A 25,818-nucleotide genomic window follows, 5' to 3' on the forward strand; every position below is an offset into this window, starting at 1 on the left:
GAAAAGTTAAGAAATACACCACACTGTTGTACTGATAAACTCTAAGTACTGAACTGTCATTATTGAGATAGGGAAGACTGCAGAAGGAGGTTTTATGGGGGATTATTAAGTACTTAGTTTTAGATGTTTTAAGTTCTTTAAATGTAGAATTCATACAAATTCTTCATATTCAAGAATATATTACTAATATATTGAAATGGCTTATAATCATTGAAAACCAGTCAATCTAAACTATAACAGTTTACAAAAATTAAGTACATTTGGCAAACAGGTCAAACTAACTTACAGCCAGATGGGACAGAGGCTAAACATGGAAAATTACAATTCTGGGATAAGGTGTATAGAATCTTCCTTCAGCCAGAAACTATTTTATCTTTAAAGAGTTGTCTTAAAGAAAATGACTAATAAAGCAACTAAGGCAAGGCCTTCGAGGAGGTAGTTGTACTGCTGCTGCAGCCCCAGAGAACCTTGTTACCTCCAGGACTTGCCAACTCTTGGGCCACTGTTCAGTCTGGATGCCTGGCATTCAGCCTCATGCCTACACACTGTGAGCCATATCACTTCATGCACTGGTACACACACCTCAACTGCACACCCAATACTTGGGTGCTGCATAACTGGAATGGTTGACTGATGCTGTTGGCCCAGTGAAGCAGGCATTATTACTTTGACATAGCTTTCTTCCTATGATGCCTGTGGCCATTTCTACCACAGGCAACAGAAATTTTCCTATCAAAAGAAACTTGGTTGACACCCCACAGTTAAATGAAATATTAACAGTGACAAACTGCTTCTCTCTCTGACTTGAACAAATTTTGTTTGGAAAGTGCATTAGAAGAAAGGGAAAGACGGCTATCATACTATGGGCTCTCTAGCTTTTGCAAGATGATGAACTGTATTTATAAGACCCAGACCTTTTCTTTAAAAAATAATTTATCCACTAGGGGGAAAAAAAAAGACTGAAGAAATCATGAAGATAAAAAATGTCACAGACTAATGATGCAAAACTACTGTCTTTGTAGTGTCCATGTAAATGTTCAAAATTCTAGTAAAAAATACTAGAGTGTCATAGCTAGAAGAGACCTCAGTGAACACTATCATTTAGAGCAGCCTAAGAAAAATAAATAAAGGGGACTTCCCTGGTGGTGCAGTGGTTAAGAATCTGCCTGCCAATACAGGGGACATGGGTTCGATCCCTGGTCCAGGAAGATCCCACATGCCAGGGGCAACTAAGCCCGTGTGCCACAACTACTGAGCCTGTGCTCTAGAGCCCACGAGCCACAACTACTGAGCCCATGTGCCACAACTACTTACTGAAGCCGGCGCACCTACAGCCCATACTCTGCAACAAGAGAAGCCACCGCAATGAGAAGCCCGCGCACTGCAAGGAAGAGTAGCCCACGCTTGCTGCAACTAGAGAAAGCCTGCGCGCAGCAATGAAGACCCGATGCAGCCAAAAAATAAATAAAAATTAAAGAAAAAAGAAAAATAAATAAATATGAAAGACAGAGAATGAAGAGCCAACATATGGCTGTTGAGTATTCCTAAAGAAAATCCCAGAACAAATGGAAGAGAAGCAGTGTCTAGAGAATAGTTTTTCTGAGCTGAAAAAAATCCCAAATCTTCAGATGAAAAAGCCCCATCATGTTAAACGCAAAATTAATGAAAAAGTGTCAATACCTAGATGTAAATTAGTGAAACTCTGAATTTCAAAAATTAAGAATATCACAGATTTTCAGGAAGAAAAAGATTACCAACAAAATCAGACTTCTCCTAAGTGTCAGAGTAACAGGATATGATGGGACAGTATATGTAGTATGTTGAGGGGGAAGGCTGTGTCTGACTTAATAATCCTGTATTAAGTCATGTGTGAAAGCCACAGAATTAATTCTCATTTATATGTGGACTCTGAAGAATTCCACTCTCTGAAAAAAAATGTATTCATGTACTACTGATAACTGGAAGATTAATCAAAATAGAACCTTTTAATGTGAAGTACCTGGTAGAGAGTCCTGATAATGAGTATGGAAATTAATTAAATGTAGAAGGTAAGTCTCAATAGTTAATGTAAACATGGTTAAAAAGCATTGCAGGGGCTTCCCTGGTGGCGCAGTGGTTGAGAGTCTGCCTGCCAATGCAGGGGACACGGGTTCGGGCCCTGGTCTGGGAGGATCCCACATGCCGCGGAGCAACTGGGCCCGTGAGCCACAACTACTGAGCCTGTGCGTCTGGAGCCTGTGCTCCGCAACAAGAGAGGCCATGATAGTGAGAGGCCTGCGCACCGTGATGAAGAGTGGCCCCCGCTTGCCGCAACTAGAGAAAGCCCTCGCACAGAAACGAGGACCCAACACAGCCAAAAATAAATAAAAAAAAAAAAAAAAAAAAAGCATTGCAAAAATTAAAAATAATTCACATTTTAATGTATCTTGTAAAAAAAAACCCCAAACCCATTTTTTATAAAAACAATTTGGTTCAACAAAATAAGCAACTAATAGGAGGGAGTCTTTTCAGGGAAAAAGAAAAGACGAGGGCTTCCCTGGTGGTGCAGTAGTTAAGAATCTGCCTGCCAATGCAGGGGACATGGGTTTGAGCCCTGATCCGGGAAGATCCCACCCGCTGCGGAGCAACTAAGCCCGTGCGCCACAACTACTGAGCCTGCGTTCTAAAGCCTGCGAGCCACAACTACTGAAGTCCGCATGCCTAGAGCCTGTGCTCCGCAACAAGAGAAGCCACCGTAGTGAGAAACCTGAGCACCACGATGAAGAGCAGTCCCTGCTCGCCACAATTAGAGAAAGCCCGTGAGCAGCAACAAAGATCCAACTCAACCAAAAATAAATAAATAAATAAATTAATAATAATAAAAAAACGATGAACAAGTATTCTCAAAGAGCTTGATTTTCCACACAGTGATTAAAAGGAAAAAAACCACACACACAGTCACACACACTCAAAAGGCAGAGCAAAATTAACCATTTAGTCAGCACTAAAGCATTTGACAAACTAAGTTCACTTTAGTTCTCACCCCACCAAGCATTCTAATAGATGATAAAGACACTGAACAAAGATATTTATATTCATGTTTCCCCATGACACAGGAATGAAGGTAAGAATTAAAACCTTCTAGAAGAGTTTCAGTCACTTGCTGTAAAGAATTAAAAGAGAAAAGAGTTCTCTTAGAGACTACTTACGCTTTACAGATGATGGAGTGCTGAACTTCAAACTCCAAATTAGTAATAACAGGGCAAGTGTATACTCTAGTAGCTGAAATATCTGGTGAATTTTCTTCTCCAGGAACAGGTTCAGTCTTCCAAGTTTTATTTAATTTTTCCATATCCTCTTTCAGCTGGTCTAAGCACTGACTTAAAAATTCATGAGCGTCCTAAGAAGGCATAATATCCTTAATCAGGTCAAAACATTTCTTGTCACAACAACAGCTTATTAACATTGTGATCTATACGAGTAAAGCCCTTGCAAGTCAATAACATGTGTGGAAAAAGGCCAGATTTACTCTAATGATTTTGCAGTACATATTTTGTGAAAACAAAACAAAACAACAAATGACATATTTTATATTCCTAAGCTAGATTAGCATGACTAATAAATGAATCACTCCTTCATTTGTTTTTTAAAAATAGAGTGATTTTTCTAAAATAGCCTTTGTAGCTAAAATAGTCCAAGGTCCTACACTGGCAAACCACATCTATATTATTAAAATATGATAAAATACACAGAAGAGTCATATTGAACCTTACCAGAAGTCCTCAGGTTTTCCAACCTGTGATGAACACACATACACAAATCTCATTTTAAAATAATATTGGGCAACACGCTAAAATCATTTCAATTTTCCCTATCTCTACGGTGTTTAAAAACAATTACACAAGCCTCTTAGATAGCTTCATCCACCAGAGCGCAGACAGCAGAAGCAAGAAGAACTACAATCCTGCAGTTTTGAACTACAAAACTACAGTTCCTGCAGTGGAACAAAAACCACATTCACAGAAGATAGCCAAGATGAAAAGGCACAGGGCTATGTACCAGATGAAGGAACAAGACAAAACCCCAGAAAAACAACTAAACGAAGTGGAGATAGGCAACCTTCCAGAAAAATGGAAAAAAATTCAGAATAATGATAGTGAAGATGATCCAGGACCTCGGAAAAAGAATGGAGGCAAAGATTGAGAAGATGCAAGAAATGTTTAACAAAGATCTAGAAGAATTAAAGAACAAACAAACAGATGAACAATACAATAACTGAAATGAAAAATACCCTAGAAGGAATAAATAGCAGAATAACTGAGGCAGAAGAACGGATAAGTGACCTGGAAGACAGAATGGTAGAATTCACTGCTGTGAAACAGAATCAAGAAAAAAGAATGAAAAGAAATGAAGACAGCCTAAGAGACCTCTGGGACAACATTAAACGCAACAACATTTCCATTATAGGGGTCCCAAAAGGAGAAGAGAGAGAGAAAGGACGTGAGAAAATATCTGAAGAGATTATAGTCGAAAACTTCCCTAACATGGGAAAGGAAATAGCCACCTAAGTCCAGGAAGTGCAGAGAGTCCCATACAGGATAAACCCAAGGAGAAACGTACTGAGACACATAGTAATCAAATTGGCAAAAATTTAAGAAAAACAATAATTACTAAAAGCAGCAAGGGAAAAACGACAAATAACATACAAGGGAACTCCCATAAGGTTAACAGCTGACTTCTCAGCAGAAACTCTACAAGCCAGAAGGGAGTGGCACGATATACTTAAAGTGCTGAAAGGGAAGAACCTACAACCAAGATTACTCTAACCGGCAAGGATCTCATTCAGATTTGATGGAGAAATCAAAAGCTTACAGACAAGCAAAAGCTAAGAGAATTCAGCACCACCAAACCAGCTCTACAACAAATGCTAAAGGAACTTCTCTAAGTAGGAAATACAAGAGAAGAAAAGGACCTACAAAAACAAACCCAAAACAATTAAGAAAATGGTCATAGGAACATACATATCAATAATTACCTTAAACATGAATGGATTAAATGCTCCAAGCAAAAGACACAGGCTTGCTGAATGGATACAAAAACAAGACGCATATATATGCTGTCTACAAGAGACCCACTTCAGACCTAGGGACACATACAGACTGAAAGTGAGGGGATGGAAAAAGATATTCCATGCAAATGGAAATCAAAAGAAAGCTGGAGTAGCAATACTCATATCAGATAAAATAGACTTTAAAATAAAGAATGTTACAAGAGACAAGGAAGGACACTACATAATGATCAAGGGATCAATCCAAGAAGAAGATATAACAATTATAAATATATATGCACCCAACATAGGAGCACCTCAATACATAAGGCAACTGCTAACAGCTATAAAAGAGGAAATCAACAGTAACACAATAATAGTGGGAGACTTTTAACACCTCACTTACACCAATGGACAGATCATCCAAACAGAAAATTAGTAAGGGCCACAAGCTTTAAATGACACAAGAGACCAGATAGATTTAATTGGTATTTATAGGACATTACATCCAATAACAGCAGATTACACGTTCTTCTCAAGTGTGCACAGAACATTCTCCAGGATAGATCACATCTTGGGTCACAAATCAAGCCTCAGTAAATTTTAAAAAAGTGAAATCATATCAAGCATCTTTTCTAACCACACGCTATGAGATTAGAAATCAATTACAGGGAAAAAAACGTAAAAAACACAAACACATGGAGGCTAAACAATACATTACTAAATAACCAAGAGATCACTGAAAAAATCAAAGAGGAAATCAAGAAATACCTAGAGACAAATGACAATGAAAACACGACGATCCAAAACCTATGGGATGTGGCAAAAGCAGTTCTAAGAGGGAAGTTTATAGCTATACAAGCCTACCTCAAGAAACAAGAAAAATCTCAAGTAAACAATCTAACCTTACACCTAAAGGAACTAGAGAAAGAAGAACAAACAAAACCCAAAGTTAGCAGAAGGAAAGAAATCATAAAGATCAGAGCAGAAATAAATGAAATAGAAACAGAAAACAATAGCAAAGATCAATAAAACTAAAAGCTGGTTCTTTGAGAAGATAAACAAAATTGATAAACCATTAGCCAAACTCATCAAGAAAAAGAGGGAGAGGACTCAAATCAATAAAATTAGAAATGAAAAAGGAGAAGTTACAACAGACACCGCAGAAATACAAAGCATCCTAAGAGACTACTACAAGCAACTCTATGCCAATAAAATGGGACAACCTGGAAGAAATGGACAAATTCTTAGAAAGGTATAATCTTCCAAGACTGAACCAGGAAGAAATAGAAAATATGAACAGACCAATCACAAGTAATGAAATTGAAACAGTGATTAAAAATCTTCCAACAAACAAAAGTCCAGGACCAGATGCCTTCACAGGTGAATTCTATCAAACATTAAGAGAAGAGCTAACACCCATTCCTTCTCAAACTCTTCCAAAAATTGCAGAGGAAGGAACACTCCCAAACTCATTCTATGAGGCCACCATCACTCTGATACCAAAACCAGACAAAGATACTACCAAAAAAGAAAATTACAGACCAATATCACTGATGAATATAGATGCAAAAATCCTCAACAAAATACCAGCAAACAGAATCCAACAACACATTAAAAGGATCATACACCATGATCAAGTGGGATTTATCCCAGGGATGCAAGGATTCTTCAATATACGCAAATCAATCAATGTGATACAGCATATTAACAAATTGAAGAAGAAAAACCATATGATCATCTCAATAGATGCAGAAAAAGCTTTTGACAAAATTCAACACTCATTTATGATAAAAACTCTCCAGAAAGTGGGCATAGAGGGAACCTACCTCAACATAATAAAGGCCAAATATGACAAACCCACAGCAAACATCATTCTCAATGGTGAAAAACTGAAAGCATTTCCTCTAAGATCAGTAACAAGACAAGGATGTCCACTCTCACCACTATTATTCAACATAGTTTTGGAAGTCCTAGCCATGGCAATCAGAGAAGAAAAAGAAATAAAAGGAATACAAATTGGAAAAGAAGAAGTAAAACTGTCACTGTTTGCAGATGACATGATACTATACTTAGAGAATCCTAAAGATGCCACCAGAAAACTACTAGAGCTAATCAGTGAATTTGGTAAAGCTTCAGGATACAAAATTAATGTACAGAAATCTCTTGCATTCCTATACACTAATGATGAAAAATCTGAAAGAGAAATTAAGGAAACACTCCCATTTACCACTGCAACAAAAAGAATAAAATACCTAGGAATAGGGCTTCCCTGGTGGTGCAGTGGTTGAGAATCTGCCTGCCAATGCAGGGGACACGGGTTCGAGCCCTGGTCCGGGAAGATCCCACATGTGGCAGAGCAACTACGCCCGTGCGCCACAACTACTGAGCCTGTGCTCTAGAGCCTGTGAGCCACAACTACTGAGCCTGCAGGCTGCAACTACTGAAGCCCATGTGCCTAGAGCCTGTGCTCCACAACGAGAGAAGCCACCGCAATAAGAAGCGTGCACACTGCAACGAAGACCCAACACAGCCAAAAATAAATAAATAAAATAAATAAATTAAAAAAAAAAAACAAAAAACCTATGAATAGACCTACCTAGGGAGACAAAAGATCTGTATGTAGAAAAGTATAAGACACTGGTGAAAGAAATTAAAGATGATACCAACAGATGGAGAGATATACCATGTTCTTGGATCAGAAGAATCAATATTGTGAAAATGACTATACTACACAAAGCAATCTACAGATTCAATGCAATCCCTATCAAATTACCAATGGCATTTTTTACAGAACTAGAACAAAAAATCTTAAAATTTGTATGGAGACACAAAAGACCCCGAATAGCCAAAGCAGTCTTGAGGGAAAAATACGTAGCTGGAGGAATCAGACTCCCTGACGTCAGACTATACTACAAAGCTACAGTAATCAACACAATATAGTACTGGCACAAAAACAAAAATATAGATCAATGGAACAAGATAGAAAGCCCAGAGATAAACCCACGCACCTATGGTCAACTTATTTATGACAAAGGAGGCAAGGATATACAATGGAGAAAAGACAGTCTCTTCAATAAGTGGTGCTGGGAAAACTGGACAGCTACATGTAAAAGAATGAAATTAGAACACTCACTAACACCATACACAAAAGTAAACTCAAAATGGATTACAGACCTAAATGTAAGACTGGACACTATAAAACTCTTAGAGAAAAACATAGGAAGAACATTCTTTGACATAAATCACAGCAACATCTTTTTTGATCCACCTCCTAGAGTAATGGAAATAAAAACAAAAATAACCAAATGGGACCTAATGAAACTTAAAAGCTTTTGCACAAAAAAGGAAACCATAAACAAGACGAAAAGACAACCCTCAGAATGGGAGAAAATATTTGCAAACGAATCAACGGACAAAGGATTAATCTCCAAAATATATCAACAGCTCACGCAGCTCAATATTAAAAAAACAAACAACCCAATCCAAAAATGGGCAGAAGACCTAAAGAGACATTTCTCCAAAGAAGACATACAGATGGCCAAGAAGCACATGAAAAGCTGCTCATATCACTAATTATTAGAGAAATGCAAATCAGAATTACAATGAGGTATCATCTCACACCAGTTAGAATGGGCAGCATCAGAAAATCTACAAACAACAAATGCTGGAGAGGGTGTGGAGAAAAGGGAACCCTCTTGCACTGTTGGTGGAAATGTAAATTGATACAGCCACTATGGAGAACAGTATGGAGGTTCCTTAAAAAACTAAAAATAGAATTACCATACGACCCAGCAATCCCACCACTGGGCATATACCCAGAGAAAACCATAACTGAAAATGACACATGCACCCCAATGTTCATTGCAGCACTATTTACGATAGCCAGGTCATGGAAGCAACCCAAATGCCCATCGACAGACGAATGGATAAAGAAGATGCGGTACATATATACAATGGAATATTACTCAGCCATAAAAAGGAATGAAATTGGGTCATTTGTAGAGACGTGGATGGACCTAGAGACTGTCATACAGAGTGAAGTAAGTCAGAAAGAGAAAAACAAATATCGTATATTAATGCATATATGTGGAACCTAGATAAATGGTACAGATGAACCAGTTTGCAGGGCAGAAATAGAGACACAGATGTAGAGAACAAACGTATGGACACCAAGGAGGGAAAGTGGTGGGGGGTGGGGGTGGTGGTGTGATGAATTGGGAGATTGAGATTGATGTGTATACACTGATGTATATAAAATGGATGACTAATAAGAACCTGCTGTATGAAAAAATAAATAAAATAAAATTCAAAAATTCAAAAAAAAAGAAATAGAAAAAATAAAAAATAAAAAAATAAAAACAATTAGTACTCACATTCTGCATATAACCAGAGAATCTCTCTGCTGTAGCTGAAATGGCATTTTTAACCTTCTTGAGTAAATCTTTCTTCGTCTCTGAATTACAGATATCTTTTTTAACAAGCAAGTGTGCAAAGCGCCTGGTAAAACAAAAGAGACAAGTTTAGCAGGTTTTACAAAACACTGGATGGTATTATATTTTAAGGACTGCTAACAATGGCACATAAAATTTTAAGTGTCTAATACTCCATTATTCTATAATAAATAAGGTAAAAAGGTTACTCAGTAAGTACATAACAGTTACCTGATAAGTGCGTTGAGTGGAATTTTCTTCCATGGGATACCTTGCTTGAGCAAGTCATTTGCAAATGATTGGAGTGAAAACAGAGACTGTAAAATAGCATTCATATAGCAGGTATTTCCCAAATTGGAGAAGCTGAAAATGAAAGAAATAGTACTTTTGAAGACAAGAGCAGTTCGTTCCTGAAGTATGTTCACTTGAGCAGGGTTTCTCCACTATAGCATGCATCAGAATCATCTGGAGGGTTTGTTAAAATACATATTGCTGGGCCCCAACTCCAGAGTTTCTGATTCTGTAGGTCTGGACAGGGAAGGTGCAAAAAATGTGCACTTCTAATAGGATCCCAGTTGATGCTGATGCAGTATAACATTATTACAACTTAGTTTCATCTCAAGGAAAATTATACATTTTCAAATGAATGCTAAAAAGGACTGGGGACTTATCCAGAATATATATATGCTTAATGGGTACCGCCAAACATTATTCCAAAGTACATATTTTAAAAAAACTTCTGTTTGGAAATATTCTCAAACTTTCAGAAAAGTTGCACAGAATAATACTCTTTACCTAGATTCACCAATTGTTAACCCTTTTGTACTCTGTGCTTTATCATTTAACACCTCTCTCTATATACTTTTCCTGAACCATCTGAGAGTAGGCTGCATAGATCATACCCATTTAGCTCTAAATACTTCAGGGTATATTTCAAAAGAACGAGAACATTCTCTTATATAACCAGAGTACAGTTATGAGCATTATGAAATTTAATGCTAACATAATACTCTTATCTAATATACTTTCTTTAATCCAATTTTGTCAATTGACCCAATGTTTCTTCACAGCATTTTTTTCTCCCTAAGCACAAGATTCAGTCCAGGATAACATAATGCATTTAGTTTTCATGTCTCTTTAGTTTTCTTCAATCTGGAGTAATTCTTACATTTGGACTCAACTCTGTCATGTTGTTATAATTTTACTTATCTATTTGGTGTGTTTTAGAAATATTTCTTTTGGTTTTAAGAAAGGCTTTTTTTAAAGTGGTTGTATCTGTATTTGTACTTTTTTATAGTTCTCATAACCCTTGTTTTTTAAGCTTTTTTTTTACTATCTAGTCTGTCCATTTTAAATAGTACTCTTTGTGACTTCTGATACCACTTACTTTCAAGCCCCTTCCCTGTAACCAGTGCTGCAAACAATCAAGATCCAGACCTATATTCAATATTTAGAAACTTAGTATTTGAATTTCTCTTTCTGAGAGTGATTTTTTTCTGTGCTTCATCTAAGTCTTTTTACTCCTATATATTCTTTTTTCATGAAGTCTCCTAAGCCTCTTGTCCCTGACTCTCAGCATCCACAGGCTTAAAGCAGTGGGAAACAGGAACACTGCTAGAATCTGCTTTGTTTCTCCACTTAGAAAGTAGTTTAAAGGTGACGGTATTCTTTGTCTCCTAGAATGCTAAAGGTTACATGTGTTTTTCTTTGAACTCCTAATACTTTTTATGTTTTGGGGGGGATTTGTGAGGAATACTGGAATTAGGTAGCCTCCATTATCCTCTAGACTTGGCAGTTTTCTACTCGGTATTTTTGTTTGTTTGTTTTTTAAGGAGTCCTTAGTCCAGGGTATTTAGCCTACTTGAAATACTGCACTCAAATTCCTGCAAGAAGTCTGAAAAAAGGAAAGCTGGGTACAGGTACTATACAGAAATTAAAGAAACACTGGAGGTAGAGAGGGAGCCTGGAGCACCAAGGGTAACTCAAGGATATCAAAGGACTCAGAAGGATATGAATGACAGAGACCAAAAGTAAACTATAAAATACATAGGAGGAGGCACTAAGAAGATGAGCCAAGTAAGATCAAGGTAGATAGAAATAAGATGTGGATGAAAAATGGTCACAAAATAGGACAGGCTAATATAAAAACGTTGTCTGGTAAGGAAGCAGCAAGATAATAATTTGAGGCAGAACACTTAGAATGAAGAAGAAAGGAAATTAAGAATTAAACTGGAAGGTAAACACTTTAGAAGACAAAGCAAAAAAGAAGAGGCTCAGAGAAGAATAGTAAGTAGAGAAGAAAGTGAAATGTTTTCACTACAAGTTTTATGTTTTTTTCTGCTAAAATATGAGGCAAATAAACTACTATGGATAAACCAAACTGGCAGACACCAGTCACTCAAGTAAAAAGGTAATCCGAAAGCTGGGGAAAAACAGTAATCTGAGTGAGATTAAAAACAAACAAGCTGGTAGGTTTTGGGAAAGCAATGTGGTAAGAGTAATCAAAAATTTCAAAGTGACTCTCTTAGTCTTAACAATTCTATTTCCAAGAATTTTTCCTATAGAAAAGTTCTAACAAATATTAAAAACACATGTATATAAAAATGTTCGTTCTAGCCTGGATTATAATTGGAAAAAAGGGGAATCTAAATGCACACTAACATGGTTAAAGGTTATGTACTAATATAAGAGGATGCCCATAATTAATGTGGGGTAGAAAAAAATCAGGGAACAGAGAAGTAATATAGCATAGTGATTAAGAATGCAAGTGAACATGGTGATCATTTTGAAATGTACAGTAATACTGAATCACTATGTTGTGCACCAGTACTAACATAGTGTTGTAGGTCACTTATACTTCAAAAACAAATAAATAAACAAACTCATAGAAGAGATCAGATTTGTGGTTACTGGACATGGGGAGTAGGGGAAGGGGGAATTGGATGAATGTGGTGAAAAGGTACAAACTTCCAGTTATCAGATAAATAATTACTAGGAATATAATGTACAACATGATTAATATAATTAACACTGCTATATGTTATATAGGAGAGTTGTTAAGAGAGTAAATCCTAAGAGTTCTCAAGGATTCTTGAGAAAGGAAAAAATATTTTTCTAGGGAACTCTCCTACACTGTTGGTGGGAATGTAATTTGGTGCAGCCACTGTGAAAAACAGTATGGAGGTTCCTCAGAAAACTAAAAATAGAATTACCATATGATCCAGCAATCCCAATCCTGGGCATATATCCAGACAAAACTATAATTCAAAAAGATACATGAACCCCTATGTTCATAGCAGCACTATTCACAACAGGCAAGACATGGAAACAACCTAAATGTCCATCGACAGATAAATGGATAAAGAAGATGTGGTATATATATATACAATGGAATATTACTCAGCCATAAAAAGGAATGAAATAATGCTATATGCAGCAACATGGATGCAACTAGATATTACCATACTAACTGAAGTAAGTCAGAAAGAGAAAGACAAACACCATATGATATCACTTATATGAGGAATCTAAAATATGACACAAATGAACCTATCTATAAAACAGAAACAGAAGCACAGACATAGATAACAGACTGGTGGTTGCCAAGGGAGAGGGGGCTGGGGGGAGGGAAAGAGTGGGAGATTGGGGTTAGCAGATGTAAGCTATTATATATAGAATGGATAAACAACAAGGTCCTACTGTATAGCACAGACAACTATATTCAAGAGCCTATGATAGTATGATAGGGCTTCCCTGGTGGCGCAGTGATTAAGAATCCACCTGCCAACACAGGGAACATGGGTTCGAGCCTTGGTCCGGGAAGATCCCACATGCCGTGGAGCAACTAAGCCCGTGCGCCACAACTGCTGAGCCTGCGGCTCTAGAGCCCGCAAGCCACAACTACTGAATCCGTGTGCCACAACTACTGAAGCCCGCACGCCTAGAGCCCATGCTCCACATCAAGAGAAGCCACTGCAATGAGAAGCCTGCGCACATCAACAAAGAGTAGCCCCCCGCTCACCGCAACTAGAGAAAGCCCGCATGCAGCAACGAAGACCCAACACAGCCAAAAATAAATAAAAAAAAAATAGCCTATGATAAACCACCATGGAAAAGATATTAAAGAAAAACAATGTATGTATAACTGAATCACTTTGCTGTATAGCAGAAATTAACACAACATTGTAAATCAACTACACTTAAATTAAAAAAATATTTTTTTCTTTTTCTTTTGTTTTATATCTATATAAGATGATGGATATTCACTAAACTTATTGTGGTAATCATTTCATGATGTATGTAAGTCAAATCATTATGCTGTACAATTTAAACTTACACAGTGTTGTACATCAATTATATCTCAATAAAATTGGAAGGAAAAAAATGCAAGTGCAGTCCAACTGCCTAGATTACTACTGCTGTACTACAACACCTCAAGTAAGTTAATTAACTTCTCTAATCCTCAGTTACTTCATCTATAAAAACAGAATTTTTAATACGTCTAGCTCAGAGAGCTACTGCGAAGATTTAAAGAAAAAAATTCATTTAAATGCTTAGCACAGTCTCTGGCATCTAACAAACACTTTAGATAAAGCTGCTATTATTATTATAGTTATTATACCATGGTCTCATTTTTGTGTGTTTAATAAGAATATAAGCATGAAGGGGCTGGGAAGGATATAAATAAAATTAATGTTGAAGTATCTCAGGAGATGACGTGTATGGGACTTAAGAATATGCACTTTCTGCTTTATGACAAATGTTTATATATATATATATATATATATATATATGTATATATAGTTTTTCAAAGTTTGAAAATTAGAGGCCAGATAATGGACTGAATTTTATGGATGTGATAAATCTTTAATAAGTGAGCAAATATGTGAGAACTAAAATTAATATGACTCCTTTAATCATTTTTTTATACCAAGTAAAACATACTTCAGTTGAATCACTTTATAAAAAGAAAGCAAAATAAAAGAATTTACCTACCCCTGCAGTTGCTGCTGTTGGTGAGAGGAAAGGGGCACTCTTGGTTTGTTCCAGCCAGTGTAATCCTGGTTACACCTCAGTTTTTTAACAGAAAGAGGAGCTGGCTGAGGAAGAAATCCCAAACTTCTTTTGGCAGAGGGAGTTTGGCTTGAAATATTAGTCCTATAAAAAAGAAAAAATGAAGAAGCATAACAATTTTGAACGTTACTTTTTTCCCCTAGTAGATTCAGAGAAGTCAAGGTCTAGGGGAAAAAAAATCCTAAATTTGAGGAAATATCAGTAATAATGATCACTTGGGAGAAAATTTCACAAATGTAAATCAGCAAATCTGTTGATAGGGAGCTGAAGGCATAATACTGTACCTACATAACCTATAATCAAAATAATCCAAGTTAATGGCTTGAGAAAAGCCATAAATATAGTTTTACTTCTTTATTCACTTTTATCCACTTAATGACTATCATACATTAGTTTACCTAGTCTTGAAAACATTTAGGCAGTGAACTTTTCCCACTATTAGACAACAAATATTCTTACCCAATCTCCTTGAGAACTTACTCTAATTTATATGCTTAGCAGTGAAAATGGTAGGAGTATTTTCATTTAAAGTTTTCCTAGATAGTGACTGTTTTCCACAAAGGCTGTACCAATTTATATTTCCAGCAGTAGTGAATTTCCCTTTCTTTACATCATCTCCATTACATTATAATCACTCTAATGAGTGAAACATGATCTCATTGTTATTTTGTTTTATATTTTCCTGATTACTACCAAAGTTGAACATATCAATCTTTTCTTTACGGTTTCAATTTCTGTGTCTTAAGAATCATTCTGTAGGGACGTCCCTGGTGGCGCAGTGGATAACAATCCGCCTGCCAATGCAGGGAACACGGGTTCGAGCCCTGGTCTGGGAAGATCCCACATGCTGCGGAGCAACTAAGCCCGTGCACCACAACTACTGAGCCTGCGAGCCACAACTACTGAGCCCACGTGCCACAACTACTGAAGCCCGCGCGCCTAAAGCCCATGCTCCGCAACAAGAGAAGCCACCGCAATGAGAAGCCTGCGCACCGCAACGAAGAGTAGCCCCCGCTCACCGCAACTAGAGAAAGCCCACACACCGCAACGAAGACCCATTGTGGCCAAAAATAAATGAATAAATGAAAAAAAAAAAGGAATCATTCTGTAATGTAAGGTCAGAGAAATGTTTTCCTATATTTTCTTTTAAAAGTTTAAAATCTTGTTTTCCCTCCTACTCAGGTCTTTAATCTGTTTGGACATTTACTTTTTGCATCTTGTAAAGCAGGAATATGATTTACTTTTTTATAAGGAAAAACCAATTGTCCCCAAACAACTTATTGTCTGCCTAGGCCATCTGTTAGCCACGATCTGGTTTTTTACTCAAAAATAAAAAAAAATTGTGAAATAGAATACAGAAAAGTATATAAAAATCAAATGTGTAACACTGTGGTACAGGATGCTGATAGTGAGGGAAGTTTTGTGTGTGAGGGAGGATGGGGGTATTAGGCACACTTTGCACTTTCTGTTCAATTTTGCTGTGAACCTAAAACTGCTCTAGAAAGAAAAGTTTATTAATTAAAAATCAAGTGTGGAGCTTAACAATACTTTTATAAAGCAAACACATACGTAGACAACCACTGATGTCAAAAACCTCCGAGTACCCCTTCCCAATCACAACCCCGTTCCTCTACCCTAAAAGTTATTATTAGCTTTCTATCAGTTTTATTTCTTACTATGTACTCCTACATACTGTAGTTTGGACAATGAAAGGTATATCTGTTTTCATCCTTTTGCTTTCAACCTTTCTCCATCTTTATACTGTAGTTGTCTTTTAAACAGCACATGGATTATTATTCTTCCTTTAAAATCCAGTCTTTCTCTTTAACTGAAACATTTAGTGTATATTTAATGTCATTACTGATTTAGGTTAATAACTCAAAATCTTTGTCTACTAATTCTATCATATGTGTCATTTCTGAGTATTTTTTAATTTTTCTCTTCTTATGAGTTGTATTTTCCTGTTTGTAAGTTCAGTAATATTTTCTCGGATGTCAGACATTGTGAATTTTATCTTGTGGGGTGCTGTGTATTTTTTATTTCTATAAACATTCTCAAATTTTGTTCTGGGATGTAGTTAGGTTACCTGGAAACAGTTTGATCTTTTTCGATCTTGCTTTTAAGGTTTGTCATGTGGGAAAAGAGCAGCAATTCGTCTAGGGATAGTTTTTCCTCACTAATGAGGCGAGACCTTTCTTAGGCATTCAAATTGCTGCTATTAGGAACAGGAACTATGCCTGGCTTTATGTATACTCCAAGTATTATTCCCTTAGATCCTTTTGGGTGGTTCTTTCCCTGGCCTTGACTAGTTTCCTCACCTGCATATGCTGCTCAGCACTCAAAATGAATACTCAAGGGGACCCTCTGCAGATCTCTGCAATTCCTTCTCTGTGCAGCTTCCCCCTCTGGTACTCTGCTCTGTGAATTCTAGCCGCCCTTGGACTCCCTGGACTCCTAGCTCCACTTCTTCAACTCAGGAAGAGCACAGGGCTGGCTCTGCATGGTTCCCCCTCCTTGTGTAGCAACCTGGAAACTTTCACTAGGAAGCAAGCTGAGGCAGTCATAAGCTTAATTTGTTTCCCATCTCTCAGGGATCACTGTCCTTCACTGACTCATGTCCAATGTCTCGAGATCCATTGTTTCATACAGTTTGTCCAGGTTCTTAGTTGTTTCATGAAGGAGGGTAATCTGGTCCCTGTTATTCCATCTTGGCCAGAAGTGGAAGTCATCTTTAACTTTTTAATATGTCTATGTTAACTGTGGCCTCCTCTCAAACAAAAAACGAACTTAAAATGTTTTAATTTCCCTGTACTTACTTTTCTCCACCCCTTTATTTCTTATTGTATAATATTTTATTAATTTTTTTGTTTTTAATTCTATCATCATCATTTTATAAAAACTATCAAAATGTATTTAGATGCATAGAATAAGCCAAGCCCGGAAGAACATTAGTAACAGTAGTTGCCTCTTGAAAGAAAATGAACAAGTAGGAGTTTGGAGAGATTTATTTTTCACTGTATGCACCCTGAAACTTTTGAAGTTTCTACCATACGCCCTTATTACTTATACAAAAGAATAAATTTTAAAGGTATTTAATTTTTAAATATGCTTAACATTTTTTTTGCTCACTGATTTTTCTTACTTCTACTCCTTTTGTTCAGTTTTCTTCTTGCTAAATAAAATCTGTCTTTGCATATCTAAAAACAGCAATTTTTTAGAAGTTGTTTTCATTTGAATTTAATAAACATGTCGGTTTGTTTTTTTGGCTGCACAGGGCAGCATGTGGAACTTCCCTGACCAGTGATTGAACCTGTGCCCCCTGCATTGGAAGCACGGAGTCTTTTTTTTTAAATTAATTAATTTACTTATTTTATTTTTGGCTGCCTTGAGTCTTCGCTGCTGCGTGCAGGCTTTCTCTAGTTGTGGCGAGCGGGGGCTACTCTTCGTTGTGGTGCACCGGCTTCTCATTGCGGTGGCTTCTCTTGTTGAGGAGCACGGGCTCTAGGCATGCGGGCTTCAGTAGTTGGAAGCAAGGAGTCTTAACCACTGGACCACCAGGGAAGTTCTGTCTGAATTCTTGAATTAAAATTTAGCTGGATACGGAATTCTTTGATATTATTACTCCAGTGTCTTCTGTTCCTATTGTTGCTAATGTCAGTTTTCCTTTTATAGATGATATTTTTCTTTCTCTTAGCTTTTAAAATTTCTTTACCCATCATCTTCTACAATGTGGATTTAAAAAAAATATATTGGCTGTTTGGCATTTGTTGAGGCATTTCAATGTGGACTGCCATCATTTTCATCCTTTCTTTCTTTGACAAATTCCTTGCCTTTATTCTCCTTAGTCTTTTTCTTTTTTTTCCAAAATGCTATTAAGACATGGAGGGTAGACCAAGGAGCCCAACATAATTCTCTTAATTTCATTTACATTTACCATCTCCTCTCTGTACCACATCCCATGATCATGCATTTTTGATGTGTTTAGTAGCTTATCAGTATGGACCTCTAACCTGCATAGGACTTTATATCAGGGGTTCAGAATTCAGCAGATGCCAATCATTGCAATTCCCATTTTTGGGTATTTGCTCTCTGTTTAGGGAGCATCAGGCAAGCAGCATATTTATGGTTCCAAACTCAGGTAGTTATACAGAAGTGTTGTGCCTTGGTTTACTAGCACAGAGAACAGTTCTAGATACCCAGCTTCATGTAGCTTCATATAAGAAACCAAATTCTAGGGCTTCCCTGGTGGCGCAGTGGTTAAGAATCTGCCTGTCAATGCAGGGGACATGGGTTCGAGCCCTCGTCCGGGAAGATCCCATATGCTGCAGAGCAACTAAGCCCGGGCGCCACAACTACTGAGCCTGCACTCTAGGGCCCGCGAGCCACAGCTACTGATCCCACACACCACAACTACTGAAACCTGTGTGCCTAGAGCCCGTGCTCCACAACAAGAGAAGCCACCGCAGTAAGAAGCCCGTCGACACAACTAGAGAAAGCCCGCGTGCAGCAATGAAGACTCCATGCAGCCAAAAATAAATAAATTAAATAAATAAAAAATTTTAAAAAAAGAAAAAAAAAGAAACCAAATTCTAGTCTGGGGTCATGTTCAGTTCCCAATCTCATGTTGGTTTTTTTTTTTTTTTAAGTTATTTATTTATTTTTGGCTGTGTTGGGTCTTCGTTTCTGTGTGAGGGCTTTCTCCAGTTGCGGCAAGCGGGGGCCACTCTTCATCACGGTGCATGGGCCTCTCACTATCGCGGCCTCTCTCGTTACGGAGCACAGGCTCCAGACGCGCAGGCTCAGTAACTGTGGCTCACGGGCCCAGTTGCTCCGCGGCATGTGGGATCCTCCCAGACCAGGGCTCGAACCCGTGTCCCCCTGCAATGGCAAGCAGACTCTCAACCACTGCGCCACCAGGGAAGCCCCCTCATGTTGGTTTTGAAGACCCAGCCCTAAATAATTGACTCCAGTCTGCGTTTTGTAAGTGCTTTATGGCTTCAGCCTTTACTCAGTATTAGTTTGCTCACCAATCTGGAAATTTTCACCTTATCCTTGAATGCAGCTTTGCATTAAAAGAAATTTTTATTTCCTCAATCATTCCTAGGTGCAATGAATATGCTCATTCTATTATTTTGAGAAGAAATTTGTATTGTATTTAATAAATCACTTGAAAACCAAATTTAGTTCTTTTTCTTTTCAACTTAGATTCCTTTAAGATTCTTCTAATAAGCAGAAATATGTCAAGCTTCCTCTGCCTTAAATTCAAATAACTTAGTTACCACTGCTGTCATGAAGTGCTTGACAGATACCACCCAAGGCTGAATATACCTAAATATACAATATCAAATTCTTTAATTCGCCGTAATCATTTAATACAAATAATCCAGATGTCTTTACCACTTTGAATTAAATTCTAGTAAAAAACAAAATATGACTTAATAGGTCATTACACATCGTATCTATTATACACCATTACCCTCACTTTTTATCATTATCATTGCCCCTCTGTGCAGCATTCCATGATCACAACTCTTCACAAGTGCTTAGCAGCTGCCTTACACATTCATACCCGATAAACCTCGAAAAATTTAATCTATATCTCTAGAATCAGCAATTAAATTTCTGACTAGCCTTTTCCAGTTAAAGATACCCACTAATGTGAAACTTTTGCTTTTTAAAGAAAATGCCTTAACTTTTGGTAGGTAGCTTAACAAATACACAGGCAACAAAGGCAATTTTAAAATGCCGCAAAGGACAGATCATATGTTCATCACTTGGAACGATGGAAAATACACCAGTCTAGTATCTGATCACACTGCCAGTCACAACCTGTGGCCTCAGTACAAATCTTCCTATACATCAGTTTATTCTTGTGTTGAAAAACATAAAAAATAAGAGTTTGAACTAAAACATTTCTAGAGTACTTTCTAACTAAAATGTCATGAATCTATAATTCTCATCAATTTTGTTATTTTAAATTAGGGTATTCATTTAGAGCACAATGCACAGCCCATTCCATCATTTAATATTCTGAAGAAGAAAGCTCTTCAAGTTCTTCACAAGGCATATAACCAATGCATACCTGTCTAGGTTAGTGCTGCCAGGAGAGTAGTCCTTGGATGCAGCTCTGCTACCATAAAAAGATGATGACTGCAAAGGTAAAAGCCCTAAAAAATGAACAGACACAGGAAACGTTTAATTCCTACATCAACCATTCAAGTTCATTTAATAATAAAATTATGCATTGGGCCTGTTTATATTTAAACTCTTTTTTCCCCCTTCTTTTCATCAAAATAATACATATATACGCATGTTAAAAGATCAAACACTGTGGAAAACATTATAATAGGTTATAAAAGAATACTCTCCAGCCCTAAAGCTCCACAAATTTTGCTTCCAATTTCTAACCATTTTTTGAAACTTAGTTTTTCTGATTTCCTCCATAACATTACATAATGTTTCTATAATTTCTTGATTTATTCATTTTTAAACAATATCAGCTGACTCCCTTTTTGAAAAATTAGAAATAATTTCTTATTTACATCACCCCTACTCTTGTTCTCCTCTCTCCAACCAATTACCAGTTGTGTTATTTTGTTTTATTTATTTATTTTTTGGCCGTGCCACGCGGCTTGCAGGACCTTAGTTCCCTGACCAGGGACTGAACCTGGGCCCACGGCAGTAAAAGCGCCGAGTCCTAACCACTGGACTGCCAGGGAACTCCCCATCAGTTGTGTTATTTTAGTTCTACTGATTAACTTTGCAACTTTCACACACTAAAACTTTCTACATTTTGTTCCATGAACCCTTTTATCACTTGGCCATTTACTTCCTTCTCTCTCTCCTCTTCTACATCAACTTTTGTAAGATGTACCTTAACTTCAACAGTATTAAGGATTATTACGTCTTTAAGTAGTTAAGTTTTCTAACTATAGGTTGATTGCAAAAGCTGAAAACCAGTACGTGGAGTTTACATAATGTATTATTATTTCAGAGGTAAGAATTATACTAGAGATACTTCTTTCTGCAGGAGTCCAATGTTACAACTCTGAACCACTAAAAGGAGACCGTTCCTAGAGTCCTGATCAAATGAATTCTCGTAAACTCCCAAATTGTCAAAATCATGCCGTATTTTAGCTTGCTTCAACTTAATTTCAAGTTGAACACAGTATTCAAATCAATACCAGATACTTGAATCTTTAAGGAGTTTAGAGGATCAGAGAGATATGTTAAGTATAGCAAACACTAATAAAAATTCAGGGACAGTCTAACTTTTAGTTTTTGTAAAAACAAGGAACAAGTGAGCTTAAACAACTGCTTCAGGCTATAATTTCAAGATCTTCTGGAACTTCTAATAAGTAGCAACACTGATGAACTTTAACTTCAACCACTTTAACTCCCTGGATTCATTCCATGGTCCAGGTACTTTTGACAATGAAATAATTTAATTCTAGGTAGTTAAACAGGAGAAAAGGCAAAGCTTAAATTCCTTGCAAGCAAAATAAAAATTCCCTTATAGCTCTAATATTTAAAAAAATATTTTAGCCAAGTACTAGATACAAATTGGTACCTGATAACTAGTACTGAATTACACAGTATTCCTGAATAATGTAGAGAAATATGCCCCAGTTTAGGTTTCTATTTCTAGTCTAATACAATCCATCATACAATAAATGAGTATCTTATACAAAGACCAAATACTTACCTGATGTCCTATTCTCTTCTGACTGTTTCAAACTCAGCTGCTTCTCTCTACTGCTGGTTAAATACTTTCTTGAGGGATCTGTCATAGCCTTGTTGTTCCTACAGTTAATAATTTAATTCAAATATATATATGTATAAAGATACAATTCTTAATTTTAAATAGTTGTCATTAAAAATTTACATTTCAATTGCCGAATTCATTGATTTGCTTGGAAGTTAGGCTACAAGGTGTCAAAGCCTTAAGCAAATGAGGATCATAAAAAGTGGGATTTATCCCAGGGATGCAAGGATTCTTCAATATATGCAAACCAATCAATGTGATACACCATATTAACAAATTGAAGAAGAAAAACCATATGATCATCTCAATAGATGCAGAAAAGCTTTTGACAAAATTTAACACCCATTTATGATAAAAACTCTCCAGAAAGTGGGCATAGAGGGAACCTACCTCAACATAATAAAGGCCAAATATGACAAACCCACAGCAAACATCATTCTCAATGGTGAAAAACTGAAAGCATTTCCTCTAAGATCAGTAACAAGACTAGGATGTCCACTCTCGCCACTATTATTCAACATAGTTCTGGAAGTCCTAGCCATGGCAATCAGAGAAGAAAAAGAAATAAAAGGAATACAAATTGGAAAAGAAGAAGTAAAACTGTCACTGTTTGCAGATGACATGATACTATACACAGAGAATCCTAAAACTGCCACCAGAAAACTGCTAGAGCTAATTAATGAATATGGTAAAGTTGCAGGATACAAAATTAATGCACAGAAATCTCTTGCATTCCTATACACTAATGATGAAAAATCTGAAAGAGAAATTATGGAAACACTCCCATTTACCACTGCAACAAAAAGAATAAAATACCTAGGAATAAACCTACCTAGGGAGACAAAAGACCTGTATGCAGAAAACTATAAGACACTGATGAAAGAAATTAAAGATGATACCAACAGATGGAGAGATATACCATGTTCTTGGATTGGAAGAATCAACATTGTGAAAATGACTATATTACCCAAAGCAATCTACAGATTCAATGCAATCCCTATCAAATTACCAATGGTATTTTTTACGGAGCTAGAACAAATCATCTTAAAATTTGTATGGAGACACAAAAGACCCTGAATAGCCAAAGCAGTCTTGAGGGAAAAAAACGGAGCTGGAGGAATCAGACTCCCTGACTTCAGACTACACTACAAAGCTACAGTAATCAAGACAATATGGTACTGGCACAAAAACAGAAACATAGATCAATGGAACAAGATAGAAAGCCCCGAGATAAACCCACGCACCTATGGTCAACTAATCTATGACAAAGGAGGCAAAGATATACAATGGAGAAAAGACAGTCTCTTCAATAAGTGGTGCTGGGAAAACTGGACAGCTACATGTAAAAGAATGAAATTAGAATACTCCCTAACACCATACATAAAAATAAACTCAAAATGGATTAGAGACCTAAATGTAAGACTGGACACTATAAAACTCTTAGAGGAAAACATAGGAAGAACACTCTTTGACATAAATCACAGCAAGATCTTTTTTGATCCACCTCCTAGAGTAATGGAAATAAAAACAAAAATAAACAAATGGGACCTAATGAAACTTCAAAGCTCTTGCACAGCAAAGGAACCATAAACGAAGACGAAAAGACAACCCTCAGAATGGGAGAAAATATTTGCAAACGAATCAAAGGACAAAGGATTAATCTCCAAAATATATAAACAGCTCATTCAGCTCAATATTAAAGAAACAAACATCCCAATCCAAAAATGGGCAGAAGACCTAAATAGACATTTCTCCAAAGAAGACATACAGATGGCCACAAAGCACATGAAAAGATGCTCAACATCACTAATTATTAGAGAAATGCATATCAAAACTACAATGAGGTATCACCTCACACCAGTTAGAATGGACATCATCAGAAAATCTACAAACAACAAATGCTGGAGAGGGTGTGGAGAAAAGGGAACCCTCTTGCACTGTTGTTGGGAATGTAAATTGATACAGCCACTATGGAGAACAATATGGAGGTTTCTTAAAAAACTAAAAATAGAATTACCATATGACCCAGCAATCCCACTACTGGGCATATACCCAGAGAAAACCGTAATTCAAAAAGACACATGCACCCGAATGTTCATTGCAGCACTATTTACGATAGCCAGGTCATGGAAGCAACCTAAATGCCCATCAACAGACGAATGGATAAAGAAGTTGTGGTACATATATACAATGGAATATTACTCAGCCATAAAAAGGAACGAAATTGAGTCATTTGTTGAGACGTGGATGGATCTAGAGACTGTCATACAGAGTGAAGTAAGTCAGAAAGAGAAAAACAAATATCGTATATTAACGCATGTATGTGGAACCTAGAAAAATGGTACAGATGAGCCGGTTTGCAGGGCAGATGTTGAGACAGATGTAGAGAACAGACATATGGACACCAAGCGGGGAAAACTGCGGTGGGTTGGGGATGGTGGTGTGCTGAATTGGGCGACTGGGATTGACATGTATACACTGATGTGTATAAAATTGATGATTAATAAGAACCTGCAGTATAAAAAAACAAACAAACAAAACAACTAATACTAAACTTTCCTTGGGTTATTTGTATGGAAATATGTTAATATAAATGTTTCAGACATTACATGAAATTTCTAAAAATCTTATATGTTCTGGTATAATGTTATAATCCTAGTTATTACTTTAAAATGTATATCTCAGAAATAACTAATTTTCTTGTCAACTGCATTATGAACTTTCATCAAATCTTTAACCGTGGTCATTTTTAAGTCTTTTGTCATTTACAGACAGTTCTGGATGTACTCTGATGCTTTTGCAAATACGTTCCTATAAAAGGGTTTCATCTTCAAGAAATTCATGGAAAAGACTCTGACAAGTACAGGTTTCTGGTAACTGACTGTACTGCTGAACTGAATGAATAAGCATTTTCAGAACTCTAATGAAAAACTGATGAACTCATAGAAGTGCTAACAAAAGATCAAGATGAAAAAAAAAATTAATTACATGGGACTGAGTGAACTGATGAGGATGAGTATAATTTTTGTGACTTTCTGTTTGAATTAAAAAAAAAAAAAATCCCACAAGGACTCAGAGGCAAAGAATATACAAATCAATTTTCACTGCAAAGTAAAGGAGCTGTTACAGTGGAGGATTACTGGACTGAATGTCAATATTATGACATAGTATGAGTGTGTTTCATGTTTGGTAATTGCAATCATTGTTGCTTTTGTTGTGGTCACCCATGTACAATGCTTGGTGTCAGTCTATTTATCTCTTGTAAAAATAAAATACAGTGTGTGTGTGTGGAAAAAAAAAAAAAATTCTCCCCCCAGAAAGATTTTAAAATATATTTTACCAGCTCTTCTAGTTGTTCTCAAAAAAAAAAAAAAAAGCCTTCATTACCTAGTCAAAAGCCAATTTAACCCATAACCCTGGTAATTAGGCAAAAATGAAGGAGTATTTTCTTTATACAAAAGTCAAAGCAGAGACAGCAATATTATATAGGTTTTCTTAGCCAAAAGCAAGACCAGATAAAA

The 25,818-nt window shown here is 36.7% G+C and overlaps 1 protein-coding gene and 1 non-coding gene across 9 annotated transcripts in view; both read right to left on the minus strand.

Annotated features, from left to right (window-relative positions):
- Positions 1-25,818, minus strand: part of USP37 (ubiquitin specific peptidase 37) — a 94,445-nt gene that overhangs the window by 38,729 nt on the left and 29,898 nt on the right. For all 8 annotated transcript variants that reach the window (XM_036859070.1, XM_036859069.1, XM_036859071.1 and 5 more), the window contains 6 exons: positions 22,238-22,335; positions 20,615-20,699; positions 14,455-14,616; positions 9,691-9,822; positions 9,403-9,526; positions 3,189-3,379 (listed from right to left, as the gene is read on the minus strand). In XM_036859070.1, coding sequence (XP_036714965.1) covers positions 3,189-3,379; positions 9,403-9,526; positions 9,691-9,822; positions 14,455-14,616; positions 20,615-20,699; positions 22,238-22,335 — 792 coding nt within the window. The remainder of the gene's footprint in view (positions 1-3,188; positions 3,380-9,402; positions 9,527-9,690; positions 9,823-14,454; positions 14,617-20,614; positions 20,700-22,237; positions 22,336-25,818) is intronic.
- Positions 21,179-21,251, minus strand: TRNAK-UUU. The gene has a single exon. It is a non-coding gene; the product is annotated as a tRNA-Lys (tRNA).

The sequence above is a fragment of the Balaenoptera musculus genome, chromosome 7 (assembly GCF_009873245.2).
Source record: "Balaenoptera musculus isolate JJ_BM4_2016_0621 chromosome 7, mBalMus1.pri.v3, whole genome shotgun sequence".
NCBI lineage: Eukaryota > Metazoa > Chordata > Mammalia > Artiodactyla > Balaenopteridae > Balaenoptera > Balaenoptera musculus.